The 20,309-nt window shown below is 42.9% G+C and overlaps 1 protein-coding gene across 1 annotated transcript in view; it reads right to left on the bottom strand.

Annotated features, from left to right (window-relative positions):
- The window catches only part of MAP3K21 (mitogen-activated protein kinase kinase kinase 21), a 50,086-nt gene extending 32,289 nt beyond the window's left edge, over nucleotides 1-17,797 (bottom strand). The window contains exons 1-2 of the mRNA XM_045537014.1: nucleotides 16,990-17,797; nucleotides 1,390-1,570 (exon numbers count right to left, since the gene is read on the bottom strand). Of these exons, the coding sequence (XP_045392970.1) occupies nucleotides 1,390-1,570; nucleotides 16,990-17,797 (989 nt within the window). The remainder of the gene's footprint in view (nucleotides 1-1,389; nucleotides 1,571-16,989) is intronic.
- Nucleotides 17,798-20,309: the final 2,512 nt, after the last annotated feature.

Here is a 20,309-nt window from a genome sequence, read left to right as displayed (position 1 = left end):
AATTCGAAATGGACTCTTGGCCAAATGACATCTCCTCTCTCAGCCATAGTTTTCTTTTATGTAACAAAAAAAAAGTGTAATTTTAACCATAAGGAGATACCACTTCACACGCATAAAGATGGCTGGAGTCAAAAAGTCACGTAACATGTGTTGACGAGGAAGTGGAAAAATCAGAACCCTTACGTGCTACTGGTGGAATGAAAATGGTGCAGCTACTTTGGAAAACAGGCTGGTGGCTGCTCAAACCATTAAACATAGAATTGTCACATGGGCCAGCAATTTCACTGCTCCTAGGTACATACCCCAGAACACTGGACACACATGTCCTCACAAAAACCTGGTCACTATTGTTTGTAGTGATATTGTTCACAATATCCAAAAAGTGCAAACAGCCCAAATGTGCATCTGCAGACAAATGGGTAAACAAAATGTGGTCTGTCCCTACCATGGAATTTTACTCAGCCATAAAAAGGAATGCAGTATCGATACAGGTTGTTACATGGATGAACCTCGAAACATGCTCAGTGAAAGAAGCATGTTTCTTGCTTTCTTCTCGATTGCTCCACTTATAACTTTTTTTAACTGTCTCAAATCCCCATTAATGGGTAATTTATTAAATACAGTATGTTAAATTTAAACAGTAGAATTCCATGTGGTAACGGAAAATGATAATATACTAGAAGCTATGGAATTGTACAGTTTAAATGAGTGAACTGTGTGATATGTGAATTATATCTCAATAAAGCTGATAAAAACAACAGAAAAAACTGGAATTTGAATATCTGCCACATAGGATTTTATGAGCATTAAATAAAGGCAAGTAAACCCTAGGTGCATTGTAACTATTAAATAGAGTGATTTTTCTTTGTTGTTCTGTTATTGTTAGCATCTTCATCCCCCTAATGAGATATAGCTGAATGGAAAATCAAAATAACCTGGTGATCCATTTGGGTACAGCTCCCCGTCTGCAAACTTTAATCTTTAGATAATATAATTTATAAAATGATTGGTCTAAATATTTTTCTCAAACTCCTCCCATGCTAATACTGTTTGTGAATCACCAGGAATCAAAAGTTTGCTTAAAATGAAAATTGACTTTTATTTACTGGGAGACCTCATAAAATCTTGGCATTAGTATTAACTCAAATTATAATCAGTTTAAATCAAACTTCAGATTTAACAAGAAGGTTCTCCTACCAAATGGAATCATATGACAATACATCACCTGTTCCGTTGTCATGACTATCTTGATCAAAACTATAAAACTTCCTTCAAAATGGCCTGTATTATTTATGCTCAGAATTTCTACTGAATACTTGGGGATTCACTCAAATAAACCATGGCAAGCATTTTCTGCAGAAGTTTCCAAAAGCAAGGCACCCTGCTCACCTCCAAATGTCGCTTCCCTTAGAAAACAAGGAAGACTTGATAACTTCGGGGGCCATCCAGGCGTAGGTGCCCGCTGCGCTCATTTTGGTGGTCCTGTGCCATTCCCTCGCTAACCCAAAATCCGTGATCTTCAAGGTTTTGTTGCAGACGTCATCATGCTCTATCTTCTCCAGCAGCAAAACTAAAGTAAAATCAAAGGTGGGATATTTTCATGTTCTTGTAATTCTTTCAGTTACAATTTTTCTATGGCATGTAAAACACAATCGTCACTGTAGCTGGCAGAGTCAATGAGAATGAACTTGTATTTTGCCATTTTAATTACTGGATGAGTATCATTGCCTTTAGCAGGTCATAACTTTGTGCCTGAAGTTATAAATTTTATAAAAAATCCACATACACTATTCAACTTAGTGCTCTTTATGAGTATGTCTCCTTCTTTGAAAGTAAATGATTTCTCGGGGCAAGAAACATTTACTGAGATGTCACAGGGAGGATCAGAAGTCTGTGAAAGTTTACCTGACATGAAAAAAATATATATTGTTTACTTCTAAGAAATTCCTTCTTGATCTAAGTGCAGGGATTTTTCTGCTGAATATACTACAGAATATTGCAATTAGATGATATATTACCATAGCTCATTACTATCAAACGTTATCTTAAATTAAATTTGCAAAATGCTTGTAGATACTTTAACTCATGAAGACAATATAGGAGGTATAATTGCTTTACTGAAGCTTGAAATATAGCAAAAATTAAAAACTTTAGAGAAACCCCATCCCGTTGTTGGTTTCCCCAGCCCCAGCCTTCTGACAATGTAGAGAATACACAAGAGAAGTTCCAGGAGTAGAGCTGGTGCCAGCGTCTGTCCCTGACTCTCTTGTAACTCTGCAGCTGCAATCAATGTGCTCTCAATCGCTCCCCATCTGCACCCGCCCTGCCCAGCACTCTTGTTCCTCTCTCCCTTCGGCTGATGTTCCTCTGCCTACAACCGTGCAGAAATGTTCCCTGGGTTTTCCATGAGGTTCTAATGCAGCTGGGTGCTGCCACCCTCCCCTCTCTAATCCATTTGATATCTCACCACTAACAGACTCTTCTTCCTAAAAGTGTCATGGCATCTTTTACCTTTTAAACCCTCCATGAACAAACTACCAGCCTATGCAAGAACATGCATGAGTCTCAAAACCACCATGGTAAAGTGAAAGAAGCCAGACATGAAAGGTTCCATTTCTGATTCCAGGGGACATTCTGGTAATGGAACTAGAGGGCCAGAAACCAGATCTGTGGTTGCCAGTGGCACTGAAGGGTGATGGAAATTCTGTATCTTAACGATGGTGGTAGTTACAGGTTTGTATACACCTGTCAAATCTTATCGAACTGTACATTCTCAGAGGGTGAATTTTACCATGTGTAAATCAGACCTCAATAAACCTGCATTTGGAAAAAAAAAAAAAAAAACAAAGCTTCATGGTTTCCCATAACTAAGGGACAATGCCCACACTCCTAAACCTGGGCAATCGTGAGTCTGGGCATTTGCACAGCAACCTATATTTCAAACTGCACCCCATTCTTCTAGAGGTGAGCTTCCTCTGCTTAAGCCAAGCTTACCACCCAGCTCAAATACCATCTTCTTAGTGAAACCTTCCAAATTCCCCTAAGCAAAAGAAATTACTCCGTGCTCTATACTCACATGAAGTTCATGTCTCAATTACAGTATTTAGGAAGCCCAGTGTACTATAATTATTTGGTTTTATCTCTGACTCCTCTGCTAGAATGTGAGCTCTGTGTGAGAGAGTTGGGGGGAGAGGAGGTAGACAGGGAGGAACATGTTCAATTCGCCTTCCTATTCTTGCACCCACTCTGTTGAGTCTGATTCAGACTAGGTGCTTAACGTCTATGGAAGAAAGAAATAAATCCTGAATGCAACACACATACTCTTATCTTTGTACTTTGCTTGTGCCGTTGCCATCTGTTTTGGAAATAATAACACATTAATAGAAGAATCACTAACAAGTACAAAATGTTCACTATATGCCTTCCACTTTACATGCATGATTTCATTCAATCCTCACAAAAATCCCAAGAGATAGGTCTTCATGATTAGAGGAGAGTAAGTACCAAAAAAACCAAGTGGCAAAGCAAATCCACTGAAATAGTAACACAAATACAAATAGGGTGCGTGTGTGGGAGGGGACTTACTCAGATTTTATCTTGAAAAATACAATGAAAATAAGTTTATTTCATCTTTGTGCAGGAAATGACATTTTTGTCATAATTGTGTTAGCAACCATGTGCTATTTCTTAGAAGGGAAAAAAACAAGCATGTGAGGCTCTTTAGAATAAATTATCCAAACAAAATCAGACAATGGCATAAGCTATGACATTTGTCATGTCTGCTTCTCAGCACATAATCAGAAAGAGGGCCATTGTTTCAAATGTTAGTTTTAGTAATAATTTAACATTTACTGAGTGTATTCTATTTGTCAGATGAGGTTATAGGCATTTTAATCATATACCCCACACCACGATGCTATAGGTGATACTATCATTTCCACTTCGTACATAAGGAAACTGAGGCACAGAGATGTTGAGTCATCTATCCAAGGTCACACGGCTAAGGAGTGGTGAACTTGAGCAATCTGACTCCAGAGCCCATGGTCTTCACCATCTACGCTGCTTAGTTGACGGGTTTTATCAATTTTTCACAAAAGCTTTCTTTGTCCTCTGGAAATCTCTCTCTACTGAGGTGCCCATTCTCCTCCTTTTTGATTTCCCGCCATTGGTCAATTATCAACTCATCTAAGTAGAGTGGGTGTTAGCATAATGATGAATTGCGTGCACTCTAGGGCCAGGCTGCTTGCTTCGGGTCCCCTGTGCTTCTGTTTCCTTGCCCGTCCTGGGAATTGTGACAGCACCTACATCGTAAGACTGTGGTGAAGAGTCCATGAATGCGTGTGCAGTGCTCTGAACAGCACCTGAGAGGTAGCAAGCGCTCTGTAAGGATTCCCCACCCCAACACACACACACGTTTATCAATGGGTTCAAAGGTGTTTTTAGCCCGTCTTCAAAATCATATTCATGGACTTCAGGATATTGTGCATTTTCACCAGGCTTGGAGTTCCACAAGAGATTTGAATTTTATTTGAATCGTATTATCAAATGTTTACAATATTAGACAGTCATATGAGTTATTGCAATTGGTGGAAAGAAACACTAGGTTTAAACGAGGAGGGTTATTGCAGTATGGACTTGTTAGATAACTAATCAATACCAATTAAATGTGCTGTCATGATTCTTCCCCCATGTGATCCTGTAACTGAGATTTCGAGAGCAAGGACCCTCTGTCCTACTCTTACATCCACTACAGAGATGAAGAATTGGATTTAGGGTGGTCACATGCCCATGGTGACACACCTGGTAAAGAGCCAGGCCAAATGCCACCATCCTTTCCCACTCTCAGTCTCAATGCCATACCACATGAGGAGGGAGGAGGGAGGGAGAGACCACTCCCACGTGGAATAGCCTTTCATTCTTTCTGTCCATTTACACTGTACCTATTTTTCAAGGACCTGCTTCCTTAGGAAAACTCCTGAGCATCCCACAAAACTGTGAACTGTTTTATCTTCCCTATCATTCATTACCCATATATTACACTGCTTTGTCAGTCACCTTTTTACCTAAGACTTCTCTATCTATTAATAAGTTATGTGCAAGCAACTTACTCTCAGCAGCCACATTAATGGTTTTCTCTGAATCCTTCATATCCCCTAACATAGTACCTTGTACATCACAGTGTTCCATGGAATATTTTTTGGTGATGATAATCACCAATTCTAATAATAGGAATATTGCCTACCATTTACTGATCCTGTGCTAGGCAGAGTTGTTTCCACTCATGTAATATTTCATTTGATCCTCACGCTAGTCAATGAGGTGAGAATATAACCTCCAGTTTATAGCCTAAAAATATTACCCAAGATCAAAAGCTAAACCACAGAGATGGGGTTCACCCCAGCCCTCTTCTGGGCTACCCACAAAGCTATCAGTTATAACAAGGGGGCAAGACGACTACAACTCTCGTTTTGTACACTGCTTAAGAGATTAATTTCTGAGTGTTCCTTCTACATCAGCTAAAGGTCTACTTATTTCTTAGTCTTTACTGCTCATGAATATCAAGAACAATAAATACCTATTAAAAAAGAGATTTAGACCTTTTAATCCTTTAAAACCTTATATACTTAAGCCACAGAAGTGAAAGCTGAAGCAAATATAGATAAATTAGTTTGCTTTTCATTAGCTGCATTATGTTTTTCCCTTTGTAATGCTATTAATTTCACTTTTAAACAATAATTGTTCCTATTGCTAAAAGACCTCCAATTAATTAATGATCAAAATGGCTCACGGTTCTATAAAACTTCACTTCCAAAGCACTTCTGTATACATTATCTCTTCCTTTTTATAAACATCCAGATAGGAAGGCATGAGGAAGGGCTGATTAAAACAGGCCTCAGAGCAAGTCCCTGGCCCGGCCCATATCACAGACCGCAGGTGAGGGCTGCAGATGAGCCCCCAAGATGCAAAGACCAAAGAAAGGCTGCTCCAAAAATGAACGAAAACAACTAAAAGCGAACACTAAAAACTAAATCTTTAAATATTTTAAAACTAACTTCATTTCTAAAGAAACGTGATGGCCACCTGTGATGTTAGCAGACTTCCTCATGATGGTTTAGAACCCCAGCCCTTCCCCAGGTCCAGAGTTTCCATAGAAACCAAGTGTCTCCACCCTGGGAGACAAAGTTAAAATAACACTCTGAATGTCAAACATTTCGGGTGCCCTGAAAGGCCCATTGTTCTGGATTCTGTTTCAGAGGTGTTCAGCAGAATTCCTGAAATACCTTATCTTTCGGGCAATGTGACCGAAACCAGAAATAGCCCCATCTCACGACAGGTACCATGGGCACCGCTGCCAGGTTTCAGCCCAGGGACACAAGGTTGGCAGCCAACTTCTGCTTCCTGTTGTCCAAGCAGGAAGGACCACAGCACACAAGCTGGCCACCACAAATTTTAATGCACTAACCAGGTAAATCAGCTCTTTTGGCCACAGAAATGGTAAATTCTTGTTGGTAACCTAGCAACTGGGCACCCTTTCCAGCGACTTCAGTAAAGATTTTTGACCCTCGTCTGCCTCATTCTTTAACAATTGGCCTTTACAACCTGTACTTAACCTACTTATTCAACCATGAGGCACTTGGTTTTTTTTTCAGCTCCTTTGAAGTTTCACATTGGTATTTTCAGAATTATAATATATAATGTATATATTTTTTTTTTTACAAAAAAGCAATTACAAAGTACTCCATTTTCTCAACATTGATGGGATCACTGTGTCCAAATTCCACTGAATGAGAAATGGGTTTCAATTAATCTTTAACTAGGACTACATCAACCAAAAAAAGTCATAAGCAAGAAAACAAGTTGAGAAAAGCAACAATGTGAAAGATATTTACAAAAAACTTGATGAATCTCAACTCTGAAAACAATCAATGATTCACATGAAATAAATGATGACTTTCTAAATTTACCGCAGAGCCCGGGAGGTTTCTCACCTTTCTTCCACCCATTTCCCCAGGGGCACTACAGCCCCTCACCCCCACTCACTTGCCAGCCTATCGGGTAAAGGCCAAACTTTCACCTTGGCCTTGAAGTGCCTTGAACTCCCTTCTTGATCCCATGCTACAGGATCTTTCCAGCTCTTCTTGTACTCTCCAACATGAACCCTGTATTCTAACAATTCCACGTGCCATTTCCAAAAACTATGACTTGTCTCTTTCTGTCTGCTCACCTCCTTGGGCCTAATCCAGAACACCCTTCCCCTTTCGTCCCCTGTCAAATCCACACTGTCCACTCAATCAGGGCACGAGCACTGGACTCTTCTTCTGGGCCACCATGCCATTAACTGTGAAGCCACTTCCAAGTCCGCTGGCCTTTGGAATCTTCCTGCTCCACTATTAAATGGTCTATGAATAACATCATCCTGTTGCCTTTCTTTATAACCTCAGCTAGAAGTTCTCTGCAATTTCTAATATACTCAGCTTGTACTACTCCCGTTAAACTTAAATATGCCTTAGCGTCCTTGTTACAATTTCATCTCTCTTATTCAACTGCAAGCAGCTTGAGGACAGAATTTGTGCCTAACTAATCTTTTTTTTTCTTTGACATGCTGCACAGCAAGTAGTAGTTTTATATGCCCAAGTGTTTGTTGAATGAATAAGCAAGTGAACAATGAATACTCTAAGGGGAAGAATAAATATAAAGAAAATAATTATTATAAGCTTTTTCATGTTCAGTTAGCTGCTAATAACAGAAAGTTAACTCACCTCTGCCCTCCTGAAAAAGTATAAAGGCATTGGGCAATTTAGAAATGAAGACTTTTAAAACTAATTATAGCAAAACGGTTATTTGAATGTCGATCTGTACGTGGCATTTCATACAGTGGCTCATTCTTCCCTGAAACACTTTCTTCAGCGGCCTCCAGAGAGTCACCGTCTCTTGGTTTTCCTTCACTTCTAGCTGTTCCTGGTTCCTCATTATCTCCCTGACCTCTACGGACCAGGGATCTCCAGGACTCAGGCCTTGGACCTCTGTCTGGTCCTTTCTATCTACACTCACTCCCTAGATAAGCTCAGCCAGTCTCCGGGCTTTAAATACTTTCCCATAGTGGTGACTCCCAAATTCGTATCTCCAACTTGGTACCCCTTCATCTAGTTTCAAAACTGCTGCCAGCGTAATCCTGTTAACACAGAAATCAGCTCTTCTGTTCAATCCCTTCTGTGTCACAAGGAAAGTCAAAGACAGTGCGGGACTTCCAGGACCCTGCATGGTTTGAGCCATCCCACTTCTCCCGCACGTCCTGCTGTCCTCCCCTCCTTGACCCTTCTCCAGGCACACTGACGTCCCGTTTCAGGAATCTAGCAATTTCTCCTCCCTCTAACAAGCATGTTCTTGGCCAGACAACCCACTTCCCCACTTCTTCAGATTGTGCTGAAAACCCACCTGTTCTGTAGAGCCCCCCTTAGACATGCAATCTAAAACTTCAGCTGCTCACCCAACATTTCCATCCTCCTTTGCAACTTTAGTTTTCATGCTAAGCATTTACCATTATCCAACATACTACGTATTTTATTATTTATTTTGCTTAATGTCCATCTTGCCCATTAGAATGTAAGTTCCACAAGGAGAGGCATTTTTGTCTGCTTTGTTCACTACTGAATACCAAGAGACTAAGAGAGTTCCTGGCACATACTATATGACCAATAAATACGAATCATGCCTGTAATCCAAGCACTTCTTCAGCAGGCCAAGGTAGGAGGATCGTTTGAGGCCAGGAGCTCGAGACTACCCTGGACAACACAGCGAGACCCCATTTAAAAAAATTTTTTTTTAAACTAGCTGGACACTTGTAGTCTCAGCTACTCAGGAGACTGAGGTTGGGAAGATTGCTTGAGCCCAGGAGTTCAAGGTTACAATGAGCTATGGTCACGCCACTGCACTCCAGCCTGGGTGACAGAGCGAGACTCTGTCTCTTAAAAAGAAAAAAATAAAAATAAGTATCACATAAATGAATGAATTAGCTTACTAAATACAAGAAGACAGACTTTTGTACATAAAATACAGACACGGTCAGTTAAAACAGAGCTTTGTCTTGCTCACATACCAAAACAAAAACCACTTTTCATGGGGCAAGCCTTTTCATAGACATAAAATACTCAGTTTTCATTGAGAAAACTTCTTACATTTCATTCTAGGTCTAAATTTCTATCACCTTAATGTTTTAACAGTCAAGGTACATAATAAAGCAATCTGAGGCAGAAATCTTTCATAATAGTCTATGCTGATATATTAGGAAGAAAGTAACATATATAACATATATTAGAAAGTGACATATTTGATATAACAATGCAATATTTGCCAAAAACCTGAAACAAAGTAAATCACGTAACATCACATTAAGCCCAATCTTCAGAAATAATAATTCAAACATCCTATATTGCAATCAAGATACTTCCTCTCCCCCAATGGCATGTGATTTGCTTTTTTTTCCCCAATAGCTTAAGAAATGACAAACTAATAATGACCTGTGGTAGTGAAACAGTTACAATAGCAACGAAATACTCTATGCCTCCTCCTTGACCCAACTTATCAACCCAAGTTACAAGCAGACCTGCCAAAACATGCAGGTCTCAGCACTCCTACAGAGAACAAAGCTCAGGACTGTTTCCTCATAGTGCTGGCTGGCTGGAATCAACCCAGTTAGACAAATTAAAAAGACCCTTACCCCCCACCAAGATGAATAAATATATGATTGATTGAATAGCACATTTTACTGAATGAATAATAACAATAGTGTCCTTATGTTATACAGAGTTACAGAAAACATGAGTTCCCACACATAAAATGAGGAAAAATTTAAAGCACTTACACTGTTTCTAAACAAAATATAAAAATGAAGGTAGCCACCAGCTTACATTTAGATATTGTTTTACAGTTTATTAAATGCTTTCATTATTTTTTTCCGCTTTGGAGAATTTATTAAATATTTGGACATAGACCAGGATTTGGCAAACTATAGCCTGTGGGCCAAATCTGGCACAATGCCTCTTTTGTAAATAAAGTTTTATTGGAATACTGCTGTACTCATTTGTTTACATGTTGTCATGTATGGTTTTGGCTACAATGGCAGAGGGGAATAGCTGCAGAGACCACGTGGCATGCAAAGCTAAAAATATTTACTATCTAGCCCTTTACCGGAAAAGGTTGCTAACCCCACACATACACTATCTCATTTAATCCTCACATCACCCTATATTCAGAAAGCTAGGGCTCACAGCTCAAACCTCTTACCACAATAACACTACTTGCCTCCCAATGTCAGAGAGACAAATGCTCTAAGATGTTCCTTTTCCCAAGGTCATGTGCCAGTATAAGTCAGTCATACTCCCACCTGGCACACTGTATGACCAACCACACATTTGTCATCAATTAACTTGATTTGGATACAGTCTGTGGCCATTGAAGAGTTCCAGGATCAACCCAGATAACCCGTAAGAAGGAATCTACAAATCTGATCCTTTGAATTGTAGTTTTAAAATTTGGTTCTGCATCTGAATCATTGGGAAGCTTTAAAAAAAAAAAAAAAAAAAAAATATATATATATATATATATATATATATATATATAGCTACATCAACAGCTAAGATGGATTAGTGGATGGATAAGCATTAGATCTGTGTTAAGTCAAATTAGTAAACTGTTAATGGTATAATCTAGGTGGTAGGTATATGTGTTCCCTTAAAATTCTGTCAATTGTGTATATTTCAAGATTCAAACTAAAACATTAGAAAAGAAATTCATTGCTGTGTACAACTAAGGTCCACTGAATCAGAATATCCAAAAATGAGATGGGGAATTTTATTTTTGAAAAGCTCATGGGGAGATTCTGACGCCACATTAAGTGTGGAAACTACTGCTAGACAAAGTGTCATTTTCCATCAACAGAAATAATCCTGTAGCCTAGTGGTTCTCAAAGTACGGCCCAGGGACCCCTGGGGTTCCAAAAGATGGCAATAGATTGAAAACACAAGCAGATATGAACATCAATCTGTCTTCTTTTAAAGCCTAGTATTAAAGTGAGCTTCAAAAGTGCAAATCAATGTCACCCTCCTCACTAAATTTGTTTTGGAAAATATTGGTGTGTTTTTTTTTTTTCCTATTAAAAATGCTATGTTAACATGTAAGGGGCCTGTTGTTATTTTTATATCATTAAATATTTTTAACATTTATCATTTTAAATTTCTAATATGATAAATATCAACTGGTATAACCCACATAGACAAAAGCTCTTCGGGGTCCTGAGAACCAATGTTTGAGAAATGTTAATCCAGGTAATATATGAAAAGGATAAAAGCTCAAGTTCTGGGATCAGAGGTCCTGGATTCAATTCGTAGCACTAACCCCTGACAAACTGAATGATTCTGGCCATGTCAATTAATCTTTGGCTTCAGTTTCTTCACCTGTAAAATGGGGATAATACCTACCTCAAAAGGTTGCTATGAGGAATAAATGAGGATAAACTTTGAGTAGTGCCCAGCACCTAGTAGGCTCTAAATAAATGCTAAGTTGCTCTTGTCACTATTAATGTTATTATTTAGATAAAAGCCCTTAAGATGAAGCAATATTTGGAGATGAATTTTAAAAACTAAATTCACACTGACTCAGGGTCAACTATTGAAATTTAAGTCTCAGCCTACAAAATAAAACCACCATAGTCCTCCCAGCTTCCCCAGGAACCCTTCAGCCCACTAAAATTCCTTCATCAGGGTGCATCCACCTTTTGGGAGCCCCTCAACTCCCTCAGAGGGTTTGGGGACAGTCACTGACAGTTGGGGTTAAAAACCATCAGCCTGACATGGTAAATCTAGCCAATATTTTCTAATTCTAGAGGGAGTTAGAAATCAGAGAGAGAAAGTGATCTCAATGAACTCACTAAACAAATTGTGGTTACAAAAACTAGGCTCCAATAGTAAATGTTGAACAGTGTCTGTCAAACCAAGAAGCAAATTATTTTAGCTTTTATTACTGCCATTCTGACAATCTAGGGTAGTACAGTCGGAAAGCAAATGATCCCAAGCTTTTATTTTTTTCTTTCTGGATGTTTATCTTCTAGCAGCAGATCATGCTACTCTCCTCCTCAATAACTTTCAAAGGCTCTCGTTTGCCTATGAAGTAGTACACGTGTCTTAGCAGGGCGTCCAAGGCACTACTGCCTAGCCACATGCTAAATGCCTGTTTCCTTCACACAAAACCCCTTCTCCACCTTTTGTTCTAGCCACACCTAACTCATTGCTCCCTGAAAAAGCCAAACGCTTCTATGCCAGTATTTACCCTTTAAACGGTTAAGAAACATTAAACAGGTGTTCCCTAAAGGACTTCTGTCGATCGCCCAAGAAAGGAATTCAGTATACGGTATCAGAAATCAAGAAATTCAGGCTCAATGTAACATGCCCAAGGTCACGCAGCTAGTAAATGATGACACCAGTACTCAAATCCAGATCTGACTGACTTTGAAGCCAATACTCTTTCCATTAACTGTGCTATTCTGGTGAAGTTCAGCACTAAAGGCTAAGGGAGAAAGCAAGGCTTACAAACGACCTTCTGAAGTGGGTGGAGCCAATGTCCCCTCTCCCTTCTTTCCTTCACCCTGCTCTGATATACTTGATAATGACAACAAAATTGATCACATACATACAATTTGTATAATCCAGAACTAAATAGCTATGCTCCTCATAACTATAAAAAATAAGATGTGGCCTATTTATTCATATGCAAGAATGAAAATGGTGGGGGAAGATGTGGTGACTCTTTTGTGATTACTACTCTTATATTAATAAAAACATAACCTCTAGATAACCTTGTTTCAAAAGCAGATTTAGTTCTCAATTACCACTGGGGTATCTGGACCGATCTCTCTGTGGCTCCCTGGAATAGGAAGCAGCTACAGCACGAAGCTACATGTCTTGAGTAAAAGAACAGAAGAGAGAAGGGGACTTATGTTTTTTAACTGATAATAGCATAATTAATAGCTCTCCCAAATCACTCTGATGAGCTATTTAAACATCTTATTTGGAGATTACATTTGCTGTAATTTTCTCAAATAGTTCCTTTATTTACATGTACTAATGAGATGAGCTAAAAAAAAAATTTAGACTCCTTTTGCAGTTTGTCTTAGAACTCTAAATTGCATCTCATAATAAAGATAACTCTGTATATTTATGGACTGTAGATATAATTTTAGTTGTAAAGATAATGTAGATAACAATTATTCCCAAAAGGCTAAAATAATTAGGATAAAAGATGCTTAATCACTGACATAAAAACTATAAAGGGTAAGCAGCTCCCATCATCTGTGGCTCAGTTTCCCATGGAAGGTTTATTTCCTCTTCAGAAAAAGAAAAGGTAGAACACAGTGAGCAATATTACAAAAAGAAAAAAGGAACTGTAAATGATGCCACACAATCTTCTTTCGATCCTGAACTATGTCCAGGTAAATAAAACCCTTAGACTAAACTAATAATTCAAACCATCCTCAGCAATTCCTATACTATAGTGTTTTATCCTTACTTCCCCATGGGAAACTGCTTGCAAACCTCTTCCATTGCTACCACCCTGGCTGGAGCCAGTACCTTCTCTCCATGAACAACCTTGCATGGACAACCTCAACAGCCCTCACTCATGACCACTGCAGTCCCTTCACCACAGAAGCCAGAGTCGTCTTTTAAAAACAGAAATCAGACCCTGCCTCTCCTCTGCCCAAAAGGCTCCACGGCTCCCTGAGGGATGACACTCAGAGAACCTCCGATATGGACCCATGGGCTGAGGCCCACCCATGCCAATCCCTCCCTCCACACTCCACCCCCGGGCTCCAGCCTCACTGGCCCTCTCCCCTCTCCTCCAATAAGCTTAGTTAGGCTCATGTCCACCTCATCTTTCCTTTGCCTGGATCTTTGCTTGACTCTGGTATGCCACTGTGTTCCTGAAGAACAGAAGTGACTGGCACATGGTGGAGACTCAACAAATGTTGGATAAATGAGTTCCAGCTCTGGGCGATTCTTCTCTTTTCTCTGAATGCATATAAAACTGGCAATTTTCACAGTAACCCAAAGTTGTCTTGTATTGTTGCATATAGACTTAAGCAAAGTGTTTTCTACTTATTTTGCATCCAGAAAGTAAACGCTAGCATGTTATTTACAAAATGAATGATGCTTAAAAGTTGCTAATTTGGCTCTACTTTCAACCTGTTGCTATCTGTTAGAAAAGGGACAAAGTTATTTATATCATCCCAGTATATCAGCTATTATTTTGACATAGACATTCTCTCACAAGATACGATAAAACTTAAGGATGACCCATTAGAAAAGAAGAAAGAAAATCTGTCAAAAGTAATATATGCTTTAGACAAACATTTGTTTTAAACAATCTCCCCTGAGTTGGTTCCACGTAGTCTTCTACTGGCTCTTTGTTACAAGAGTAGGCTACACAGTGAAAATAAAATTCAATATTGATTTTTAAAACTATGTTTACATTATCATTAACTCACTACCATCATTAGCAAATAACCAATAAAGTCAAACAAAACATACTATAATAGAGTATCTGCTATTCTCAAAAATCTGAACAAGAAGTTATAGCTTCATATATCATAAAAGAATTCCAAAGTATCTGCATTTATTCATTGAACAAATAAAATCTCTGATTTTATGACCTAGGTCATGTGCTAGACACTATGATTTCCACATTTTAGGCCCTAGTCAAATTTTCATTTTATAGGAATTAAATAACTATAATAATGACCACATTTTAACAAATATTTTGCTAGGCTAGTGACTGGCTAATCAAGTCTTTTTAAGAGTACAACAATTTAAAGCAAAAGGAAACTTGCTTGACAATTATAGAAATTAAAATACTCCAAGAAGTTTGGCAATTTGTTCTGAGGGTGAAAAGTCTTTCAAAACTGAGCAGCAGCATGTAATCACCTTCAAATTATGTAATATCTACTGTATATGCAGTAGTCTATACTCCACTGTGCAAGTTTTCCTGGTGTCAATAAAAACTATAACAAAAATTATTATTCCAAGGTTATATTATTTCTTTTTACTATTTAATAGTATTAGGAGTCCTTGAAAAGTTTGTATTTTATATTGTAAAGTTTACTATTTGCAACAATTAGAACATGGATTCATACCTCCTCCTATCCTTTATCAACACTGGCAAACATTCTCTACACGTAGTGCTTGCTGTGTGACCCTCAAGAATTATTGCAGCCAAACAAAACTAGGTGCAATGTAAAAGTGATAGCTACAGGCCCTTTAACTTTGTAGCCTAAGGACCAGTACAACTAAAGTGTCTGCCTGTGTTGATGATTTGATTTCCTGCAACAGGATAAGTTTGTGGAACGCCAGGTTCTATGTTATCACAGAGATGCTGCAACTGCCAGCAGGTAGAGGGAGGGAATGATGCTGTTGTTGTCCTTAAAATACCCAGTTCTGCAGAAAACTCCCAGCAGACACAGGCTTTCGGGACACCACTGGGGAGAGCTTACAGGACACGTGGACAAGTCATTTGTTCTGTGGCAGCAGGCTAGACATTTCTTTCAATAAAAGTGTATTTTAGGAAATATGCACAAATTGGCAGGGAAGACTGTATCAGGTTTGAAGCATTTAGAAACATAAGGGCATTGAAAATTGTGCTATGTTTTTAGTAGCACAAAAGCAAGAAATTCTAGAGTCCTTCATGAGGCCTGCCCAAAGTGCTAAGAACATACCACTAGTACTACTGCTTATAACATATTTTGTTAGACTTTGCCCCTTTCACTTAAGCAGCTGCAATCTAAATTATGAGACACTTGGGGCGGGGGTATGCGGGTCATAAAATAAAACCTAAAATATTCAATGCTTATTTTATGAATAGCTACAACACTCCAATTATTTAAAATTCCCATAATTAAAATGCAACTTTGGTCATTTCAGTACTGTAGGATTCTGAATAGGAAAAAAACCCACAAAAACATACAACAAATATATCATTTCTTCTTGTCACTCTTCTTTCTACACTCAGAAAAGGACAATGTTTCCATTTGAGTTAGCTCCTGTTCTAGCAGGTTTTACGAGGTTGAAAGACATCCAGCTCAAGCAGGCCAATGCCAGTTCTGGACGCATCCTTTAATCTTTCATGAGATTTCATCTCATTCTAAGCATAGGAAGCAAACTTCAATATTAAAGAACCAACTTCAAACAGCATTCCTACTGGCTCTTTTATACAGCGAAATTTAATGGGATTTGTATTTAGGTCATTTATGGAAATCTGGTTAAATCCATTCTGATTTATAAACAAAGTAAATGACACAGGACAAGTCTTCAGGATTTCAAGCACTTTGTGCAAGGACAACACACTTGTCCTTAAACCAAAAGCGCATAACAGCACAAACTGGTGCTTCTTGTCTGGAGAAAAGAAGCCAATTACAAAATCATATTTCACGTACACAGACATCTGAATGATTTTTGGCAAAGCCAAGGGACACGAAGTCATATTTAAAGTGGGTGCACAGCACGCTCAATACCGCACTTACAAGGTTGAAGTTCTCAAGTGCGGCGGGGAAGTTTGATGAAGGCCACCGAGGGAGAACGACCTCCACGGGCTCCTCAGGATCTGCAGAAGGCCTGGGTTTGCAAAGCCCTACCCAGATGAGCCACCCACGACACCGAAAGGTCAAACCGCCCCTGAGGTTTGCAGCAGATCCAGATATTTTGCAAATGTTTAATCTACAAGTAAGTCTGGTCCTTCTGCGTTTTAAAAAAGAGCACCCAAAGGCAACAAGTCAGGGTAAGAGTGTCACCTGCCTCAAAGCAAGTCACTAAGGACTAGCCGGACCTCTCAGCCCCAGAAGGCCTAGGCATGAGGCGCTGCTGGGTGCCCTAAGGCTGCCCCGCCGCTTTCCAGGTACTAGCCCCCCCTGGGCTGGCGTGGTCTGCCAGCACACACCCCCCCACTTACTGTTGCTGGACTTGAGGTCCCGGTGCAGGATGGGCACGAAGGCCTCCTCGTGCAGGTAGAGCATGCCCCGCGCGATCTGCACGGCCCAGTTGACCAGCACGTGCGGGGGGATGCGGCGCGCGCGGCGCGGGTCCGGGGCGGCGTTGGCGGCGGCCAGCGCGCGGTTGAGCGCTCCGCCGCGGGCGAACTCCAGCACCAGGCAGAGGTGCGGCTGCCGCAGGCACACGCCGCGCAGCTCGATGATGTTGGGGTGCCGCAGCATGGCGAAGAGCCTCGCCTCCCGCCGCACGCTCTCGGCCGCCGCCGCCGCGTCCTGCTCGGGGTCCCGGCGCGCCGCCTTCACCGCCACCTCCTGGCCCTGCCAGGTGGCGCGGTACACCTGCCCGAAGCCGCCGGCGCCGATGAGCTCCTTGAGCTCCAGCAGCTCGAAGTCGACGTGCACCGGCGAGCCGGGCCGCGGCGGCGGCGGCGCGGGAGGCGGCGCGGGCCGGGCGGCCGGGCGGCAGGGGGCCACGTAGTTGGCGGGGAAGATCCCGAGTCGCCGCTGCACCTGGCCGGCCCACCAGCCCTCGTCGCCCGACACGGCGGCGTCCTGCGACAGCACCTCCACCAGCTGGCCCCGCCGCAGGCTCAGCTCGTCCTCGCCGCGCGCCTCGTAGTCGTAGAGCGCGGCCCACAGCCCCGCGCCCGCCGCGGCCGAGGCCGAGCCGCCGGAGGAGGCGGACGACGAGGACGCGGAGCCCGCGGGGGTTGCCCGGGCCGGGGACACCGGCGCGTCGGCTGCGCCCTCGGCGCCGGGCAAAGCCATCCGGGCGGCGGAGGGCGAGGGCCGAGCGCGGGGCCGCGGACTCAGCCTCCGGGGCGGCCGGGGGCGCGCATCGTCCGGCGGGGCGGCAGTCTGCGCCTAGGCGAGGCGCTGGGGGGAGCCGCGATCGGAGCCCCCCGTGCTCGGAGACTCACTACTCGCAGGCCCCGGCCTCAGTCCCGGGTCCCGCCTGGCCGCCTCGGCTGCTGCAGCGGTCCCCGCAGCCGCGGGCGACGTCCCACCATGCCGGTGCACCGGGGCCTGCGGCCCGCCTGCCGCGCGCTCGCCCAGCCCTGGCCTGGGCCCGCCCCGACCTCCCGCCACCGCGCCGAGGCCGCCCCGCCTCTCCAGGTCCGTCCCGCCCCCCTGGGCCCGCCCCGCCTCCTGAGCCTGTCGCCTGGACCCGTCCCCCGGGCTCGTTCCAACCTTCCCCCAACGGCACCGCGTCGCCCCGCCCTCTGCAGGTCCATTCCGCCCTGCCTGACCCGCTCCGGGCGCCGAGGCCCGCCCAGGTTTCCTAGTTCCGTCCTCCCGACCCTCCCTGCCCTTCCCCCAAGCGCACCAGGCCGCCCGGGCCTCTCCAGGTCTAGTCCACGTCCCCAGCCCGTCCCCAGCCCCTGTCCCCGCCCCCGTCCCCGTCCCCGCCCCCAGAGCCCAGGCCCGCCCCCGCCCCTGTCCCCGCCCCCGTCCCCGCCCCCAGAGCCCAGGCCCGCCCCCGCCCCTGTCCCCGCCCCCGTCCCCGCCCCCAGAGCCCGGGCCCGCCCCGCCCCCGCCCCGTCCCCGCCCCCAGAGCCCAGGCCCGCCCCGCCCCCGTCCCCGCCTTCAGAGCCCGCCCCCGCCCCCCAGAGCCCGCCCCCGCCCCGGACCCGCCCCCAGAACCCCCCGCCCCCGCCCCCGCCCCGGCCCTCCTGGGCCCGCCGCGCCCTCCCGAGCCGGCCTGCTTCCACCGCAGGTGCTCCGCGCCCTCGTGGCCCGGGAGGCGGAGCCACCACTCAGCCACTGTAAGTTTTGGGGAAAGTTTAAATGAAGCCGAGGCTAACTAAGGCTGAGGCAATGGACTCCTCTCCAAAAAACAGTGAGAGCAGCTCCGGGAGAGTGACAGGGCTTCCAGAACACGCTGCACGACAGATTGGAGCGCGGGTCCAGACCCGGGCCAGTACCTACGCCCCGTCACCAGGCTGCGCGCACCTGAGCCACAGTGCACACCGAAGCCGACCACGTTACAGATCCCGGCGCAGGGTGAGCCCGGGTTAGTATGGTCCCAGAAGCTCCTGCCTCGTGACTGTCAATCCGTGTTTCTCTTTACTGTCTGCTCCAATGGAAAAAGAACCTGTCTCCTTGTGACCCACAGGTCAGGGTTTAGAAGCCATTGGCAAGACGGGGTGCAGGAGGTTGACAGGTTACTATGGCAGGAAATGAGGCTAAAAAGAAAAGAGTTCAATTACAAAAATTCTAAAAGATTGGATTATCCTGTAGTAGGCCAGAATTTCCTGAAATCTGGGTCCTATATACTATCAATGACAGGAGGGACTATTTTGGATGTTATGAGAACAGGACATATAGTAACACTGAATCACATACTGAGAAATTACTTGCTTTTCAGATTTCCCTCAGTCTCTTGGATTTTACCATTTATCAGCTGTGTGACCTTGAGTAAGTTACTTTCTCTGTGACTCAGTTTCCTCATCTATAAAATGGGAATAGTAAAAAATAGTACCTACTTCATAGGTACTTCACAGGGTGGTTGGGAATATTAAATGAGTTAATAGATACACAGTGGGCCTTCCACATCCACAGATTCAGCCAACCACGGATTGAAAATACTTTTTAAAATCCAAAAAATAATAATATAACAATAAAAATAAGACAAAAATTATAGCATTACTAAAACAACTATTTACATAGCATTTACATTATATTAGCTATCATAAGTAATCTAGAGAGTTAAAGTACAGACATACCTTGAAGATACTGTGGGTTTGGTTTCAAACTATAGCAAAAAGACAGTCACACGAATTTTTGCTTTCCCAGTGCAAATAAAAGTTATGTTTACAGTATACCATACTCTACTAAGTGTGCAATAGCATATGTCTAAAAAACAATGTATATACTTTAATTAAAAAAGCTTTATTGCTAAAAAATGCTCATGATCATCTGAACCTTCAGCAATTTGCAATCTTTTTGCTGGTAGACGGTCTCGCCTCGATGTTGATGGCTGCTGACTGATCAGGGTGGTGGTTGCTGATGGTTGGAATGAGTCTGGAAATTTCTTAAAATAAGACAACAATAACATTTGTTGCATCGTTGACTCTTCTATTCACAAAAGACTTCTCTGTAGCATGCAATGCTGTTTGATAGCATTTTACCCACAGAAATTCTTTCAAAATTGAAGTCAATCCTCTCAAACACTGCAGCCGCTTTATCAATATATGTCATAGTCTAAATTCTTGTCATTTCGACAATGTTCACATCGTCTTTCTCAAGGAGTAGGTTCCGTCTCAAGAAACCACTTTCT

The sequence above is a fragment of the Lemur catta genome, chromosome 25 (genome assembly GCF_020740605.2).
Source record: "Lemur catta isolate mLemCat1 chromosome 25, mLemCat1.pri, whole genome shotgun sequence".
In the NCBI taxonomy this organism is placed as follows: Eukaryota; Metazoa; Chordata; class Mammalia; order Primates; family Lemuridae; genus Lemur; species Lemur catta.
Note: the sequence above shows the minus strand (reverse complement) of the source record. Positions and strands in the feature narration are given on the sequence as shown.